General features: G+C 40.0%; 1 protein-coding gene across 4 annotated transcripts; it reads left to right on the top strand.

Moving 5' to 3' along the window:
- LOC109726389 (putative phytosulfokines 6) lies at window positions 351-1,563 on the top strand. Of its 4 annotated transcripts, none has more exons than XM_020255945.1 (4): window positions 351-549; window positions 690-826; window positions 932-1,008; window positions 1,176-1,563. In XM_020255945.1, exons 1-4 carry the CDS (start codon window positions 467-469, stop codon window positions 1,287-1,289), a joined length of 411 nt encoding a protein of 136 aa, XP_020111534.1. In that variant the 5' UTR covers window positions 351-466; the 3' UTR covers window positions 1,290-1,563. The 4 variants fall into 4 exon arrangements, with proteins under 4 accessions (XP_020111534.1, XP_020111536.1, XP_020111532.1 ...); XM_020255947.1 differs by having other exon boundaries at window positions 358-536; XM_020255943.1 differs by having other exon boundaries at window positions 365-536; window positions 621-826.

Genomic DNA, 6,326 nt, shown 5'->3' with positions numbered 1-6,326 from the left:
CCCTACATTCACCCTTCTAAGTCCCTATATTTGAGACTAGCTAGGTGATCGATACCTGCGCGATAGATTTTTTAAAGCTTATGATTGTTTTACTCGGATACTTTAAATGTTGTAAATTATATTTATACAACTAAATTTTTATTTGAAAAATGACCGCGAATATGATGTGTGCCGCTTGAGACATACGGATACACCAGGTGCACGTAATAACTTCTGTACTGTTTGCCGTCCTATTCACACTGAATGTGAAACTCCTCCCTCTCTCTCTCTCTCTCCGCGGCATGGTTAATATATGTGTGTGTGTGTGTGTGCATGTTCATGTAGATCGTGTTCGCAATGGGGTTAATTTGGGTGTGGTGGGGTGGGGGTTAAGCTAGGAAACATATAAAGCTAGCTAGATGAGCATGCATGTGGGAAGGTTATTAGCAGTGAGTGGAAAGTGGTCCCCACAGTACAGAGCACACAGATGGAGCAGAGAAGGGGTGCAGGTAACCGCTTGTGCCGTGTGCAATGCTTTGGGCTTCTCATCATCTCATGTGAGCTCCTCAAGTGCGCATGCCTTTTATTTTTCTATATATATATATATATATATATTTCTAATATCTTCCCACCTTCTACAGCACTCATCTCCACTTAGTTTGCTCCCCCACCCCCTACCTTAATGCACGCTCCTCCTTTTCTCCCTGTAGCTGGAACGCAACCATGAAGCATCATAGTTCTGATCACTCGCTCTGGGTCCTTAGAACTCTTCTTCTCCTAGTAATTACCTTCCTCTTCCTCCGCACTTCAACGGCCTCTCGTCTCCTCCCACCAACGCCACCTGCAGGTGATAGTCTAAAAGTCCTTCTAAAACTACAACTTATCAGCTTCTGCATTATGCCCCACAAGCTTATTGCTAATCTAGCTCGCTTATGCTTTCTCTTGCTCTCAGGGAGAGACTCTGATAAAGTCGCCGGCTTCTTGCAAGCGAGTCAAGTCGGAGAGGAGGAAAGAGAGGATACTTGGGATGTAAGTAGGGATTCAAAAGATTTCTTCTGACTCATGTTACCAGCATATACTGTTGCACAACCGTATTATAAACTAGACTAGTTCATCTTTCTCCTCATTATTAAGCTTCCAAGGTCTTCAATGAAGTTTTTTTTTTTTTTTTTTTTCGTTCTCCTTTTTCTTCGTAGCAGCTGATGGGAATGGAGGTGTGCGAGGATGGAAATGAGGAATGCCTGAAGAGGAGGGTGATCTCGGAGGCCCATCTCGACTACATCTACACTCAACGCCACCACAAGCCGTAGGGAGAAAAACGATACCAATTAGGGGATCCAATCACCCTAAATGATCTTTATCAAGTGTATCTCACCTAACTATGTAATAGTTTAAGTCGCCAAACTCTGTAATAGTTTTAAGTAACTAAATAGCAGTAGCTATAGTTGTTGGGTGGCTAAGTGTGAACTGAGTAGTTTATGAGGGGTGGTGTTACGAAGCAGTGTCAGAAGATCGTCAGTAGCCAAGATGTAATTAAAGAAACACCATCAGAGTCATCATAGTATGGGAAGTATTATTTTCCTCCATGCATGTCCATATGTTTGCATCTAACTTTGAGCCGACATTTGAATCACTTGGCTCCACTATACATACTTTTTACCCACTGAGTGGCCCAAAAAGATGTGCACGAGGGAAAGTCAGGCAACCATTGTTGGCCATAGTACTTCACGTAGCACTAGCACCCTTTTACTACCTAAGAACATATAAGCAACCCAGTCACATATAAGCAACCCAGTCCCACCCCCCCCTCTAAAAACTAAATCTATCTAATAGAAAACAACTGGTTATATTCTTATCAACAAGCATAAAACAAAATCCGACTAATAGCGGTTTGAGGCGCTATGTAGAGATTTTTTCTAGAATGGAGGAACCAACCCACCAGAAAAGGAATGTTTGATAGTACAGAAGAATGTCTGTAGGAGCTTGAAAGAGGGAGGACTTGGCATCTTGGATGTAGCTACGATGAGCCAAGCTCTCCTAACCAAATGGCGGTGAAAATTCCATACCGTGCCCCAGCTCCAGTGGAACAAAATCATCCATGTCTTATATTATAGCAGAAGAAAACCTTTAAAGAAGGGATGATTCTTTAGACCTTCCTCATTTTGGTGGAAGGGAGTTTTAAGCCAAAACAAAATTTTCAAATGGGAAACTTACTATAAGCTGGGCAATGGGAGTACCATCGACTTCTAGTCAGATCGCTGGTGTGGGAAACCACACTGTAATCGTCATTTCCCCAGATGTTTCTTACAAAGATTCACAAAAATCTAAGAATCAACAATTGTCTGAAGAGCAACGATTGGAATTGGAGCAAGATATTACGTGGTGACAACAATCTTCGTTACGGATTGATTTCAAACTATCCAGCACTTTGGGCAAAGATCTTCAAACTTGAGCAAAGACGAGACAGTGGGTACTGGCGATAGAGGCCCAGCAGACGCTTTACAGTCAAATCGGCCTATTCAGCACTGAATGACGGGAGGACGAGGGACGCCCGAGCTAGCATAATTTGGAGACTTCGAATTCCCTTTAAAGTGAAAGTATTCTACTGGCTTCTCCTTAAGAAAAGGCATCTTACAGCAGATAACCTATTAAAGAGAGGTCGGACCGGCAAATGGCCTATGTATTGTGTGGGACCGAAGAGCAAACTATCGATCACATGTTCACTTAGTATGTTTTTTCGAGATTTGATAACATTGGAGAGTGTCCGATCTGAAGATTTGGGTGACGATGTGAACTTCATCTGGGATAGGTGGATAGCTAGAAATGGATCGCGGTCTATGAGTACTAAGCTAACCGGCCTAGTAGTCTGCTGGTGGGCCATGTGGGAGGTCAGAAACGTTGCAAATTTTAGGAATACCCACCCGGACCCACTCCTAGCAGTTTACAAGATTAAATAGTTGACGAACCTTTGGGAGCATTTTCTCTCAACAAATCAGCACAACTGTAATCAGTAGTGTAGGATTTTTTTTTTTTTTTTNTCTAATGAATGAAGCGGGTAACATGCTATCATTTCCTAAAAAAAAAAAAAAAAGAGCATAAAACAGGATTATTATATCTTTGGTCCTTGAAGGGCTCAATCCACACATTATTGTTCTAATTAGGGTCTGTTTGAATTTGCTGTAAGGTGTAGTATTATTTAATGCAGAATCGTTTAAGCAATATTATTAGTTTGTAAAAAAAGTATCTCTAATGGCTTTTTTCTGCCTTAGAATTACAAGTACCCAACTAAAACTTCTATTTTCGAGGCTCATAATCTGACAATTTTCACTTCTTATTATAACTGAAGCTTCAAACTTACTACCATTTCTAAATGCACTATTAGAAACAAGGACCGAAAGTATAAGCAGAAATAAAGCAAAACAACTCGTTAAATGAAATTTTTAAAAGAGGCCTATCGCCCCGAAAGGTTTACGCCATGACAACTATATATATGGGAAGTACGGAAGTAGGGTAGGCAGTTTCCACAGGTCAAAATTGGCCTTTTTACCAGCCTAGGAAGCCTCACTCGGCATGCATGTCTCACATCCAACTGACCTAAAGCTAAAGCTCATCCAACAAAAAAAGCCTATTTCATGATTTTCTCCTGGAGTCAAAGCTGCCAACTTCCTCCCACAATTACCTACCCCACATTAATTCATTCCGAGACCTCACGGGTAAACACTGATAACAGAAGCTACGAGAACTAACAATTAGAGATATGAAATATTAGCTCGTAACGATGATTAGACCAAGATTAACCTAACTCTCTAAGAATAGAAAGAGTAGCAAACCATCAATTTCTCTAGCTCTTCCTGGGAAAGAAATCTCGGAGAAATGAAAGAGAAGCAAACTAGGATTATTACGCTGAAGAAGAACAGAAGCTAATCACCACACGAAAGGCGACAAACAAAATGCACGGCCAATTCTTTATCATGAGACCCTGCTGTCTTAAGCTGTAGTCCAATTAATTCATTTTTCTAATGATACAGCTAGTAGAAGGTTTTCCTTCCAAAAATTCTCCCAAAAGAAAATAAAATAAAAGGAACAAACAAATATGCACGGCCCAAAGGCTCTTCCTCCTTCAAAGCGCCTTTAGATTCCAAATTTCCTATAACCATGTGCATGTTTACTTTTAACACTGCTGGAGCTACTGCACTCATAATGCTAAATTCCTAACTTAAAAGAGGATTCAAATGGGACCCAACCATTTGTAAGCCACTTGCGGTCGCTAGTGAGGCCAATAATTGTGCCATCTACTAGGACGATTGTGTTCTCTTTATACTACCAAAAGCATCTAAAAGTCAAAGGTACACATATGCAGTGACTCCCACAGTCCCACATGTGCGTACGGGTCAACGGGCTGTGCAGGGCCAGGCCAACCCAGGTTCCATCCCAACTGCAGCTGAGAACCTTATGCGCAAGCTCAGACTAGTCCGAACCAAGTTGCGCCAAACTAGACCCTGAACAAGCTCGAACCTGTATTTTAAGTTCAGGAGGGAGAATAGCGGGCAGAAAAAACAGGCACTTTACTAACTAGAACTAAATAAGAACAATTAAAATTCGAGGGATGATGAATGGCATAATTAACAAGTGTAGAAAAATGAAAAGGGCATGATCTGAAAAGCAGTCGCACAAATATGATAGGCAAAGATTGAAAAGGAAAGATACCAAACACATCTCAAAGCAAAAGCTTACCTCTCTAAGCATTGATGAAATGACAAATCTGGTGAAGCTCCAATTAGAAGTCATGCCCTTAGTTCCTGTTCTCTTTTATGGTAGAAGCTGTAGATTGTGCCAAAGCATTAAGAAAGCAAAATAGGTAAAAAGGCAAAATAGATAGTGGGTGTCACCAAGAATCGCCCACACCTGACACTGGGAACAGGGAAGAAATCATCATTAAAACTAAGAGCAGTGACACAAATCAGCAACAAGCTTTGCAATTTTTATTTCGAACACTTGTGATCAGGAATATGAATCCTCCGACGAATGATTGGTTCCTCCTGTTTTATGGACAAGAAAACTTCGTCTAAGGCATTGCATGTTGCATGATTCTGCAGCAAACCACAATCAATGATATCTGATTCAGAGAAGGCATCTGCCTTCTAAGACAGACTACAGCACTGTAAAAACCTAGCAAAAAGAATTTCCTTTTTTTAGTATCAACTAGTCATCTGATCATGCAAAACAAAAAAGACAAGCAAAGACGTTAAAACTGTTATTCTATTAGGTGCTTGCACAGGAATATTTAGAAAAGTATCAAGCTACTTACAAGCACTAATGACAAAGAATGTAACTATTTTAGAGTTGGATTTAAAAACTTGAACCACTAGAGTAGCTTCAAAATTCTATTTGTTAATTGTTAAATTAACAAAAAAAAAGGACTGATAAGGAAGTAAATCAACTCGCACTTTGCTGTGGTTCAGCTTTCACTTCTCCTTTTAATGCCAAAGTCATGTGTCTTACTCTTAAAGCAAACCAATTCACTGTACATGACAGCGTCCTAATTCTCAATTGTTCCTCTCCTGTTACACTTTGCGCGCGCTATTCGACTCACTTCGACAGCTCTGCTATATACACTCCCACCATCACCATCCCTATCCAGATGGTTCAGGCAAATAAAATACTTGAACAGGGTTTACCCCTGTAATCTCTTCACCTTTGTAAAATAGGGTTTACCCCTGTTTAATCAAAAAAAAAATACTTGAACAGGGTAGAGACTTGAGAAGAAACAAAATAGGAAGGATTAAAAAAGGCTGAGCTGAGCCTACCCTCTATTCCATGCAAACAAAGGAAAAGACAGATAGAGAATAAGCAGTAGTCAGATAGCAGATATTAGACATTTGTATGCAACACTTTTCATTTTTTAATGGGATATCTATATTCTACATGGAACACAATAATGCGGCATTCAGCAAGAATTAAAACATAAAAAAAAAAAAAACCCTCTAATTGCAGCACAATCATATTTATGCTACAGACATAACTGATTGCCATCATCATTGACATTCGTTCACTGGAAAATCAATAGAGATGGAAAACCATTAAGGCACAACATCCAAACTATGCAATTAAAATTCTATTCCAATAACATTCCGAACCATAGATCAAACTTAGGAACTCAAATTTAAAGTGGCAACTGCTTAACTAGCAACTAGAATAAAAGAATACAACATCACGTGCAACAATTATTTTATTCCCTTCCGCTTTGTTGTGGATCGTGAATCTCTTCACAAAACAACATCCTGAAGCACAATGGTCGAAATCAGATAAGAGGAAGATGAGTCACCTCACGTGGAGAAATGTCACCG

Source organism: Ananas comosus, linkage group 21, assembly GCF_001540865.1.
Source record: "Ananas comosus cultivar F153 linkage group 21, ASM154086v1, whole genome shotgun sequence".
Lineage (NCBI taxonomy): Eukaryota > Viridiplantae > Streptophyta > Magnoliopsida > Poales > Bromeliaceae > Ananas > Ananas comosus.
Note: the sequence above shows the minus strand (reverse complement) of the source record. Positions and strands in the feature narration are given on the sequence as shown.

Excerpts from the sequence above, each read along its gene's own strand:
- LOC109726389 (XM_020255943.1), top strand. The coding sequence starts at position 511 with ATGCTTTGGGCTTCTCATCATCTCAT. Across the intron at positions 537-620 it reads TGGGCTTCTCATCATCTCAT|CACTCATCTCCACTTAGTTT; the intron begins GTGAGCTCCTCA and ends CACCTTCTACAG. Across the intron at positions 827-931 it reads CCCACCAACGCCACCTGCAG|GGAGAGACTCTGATAAAGTC; the intron begins GTGATAGTCTAA and ends TCTTGCTCTCAG.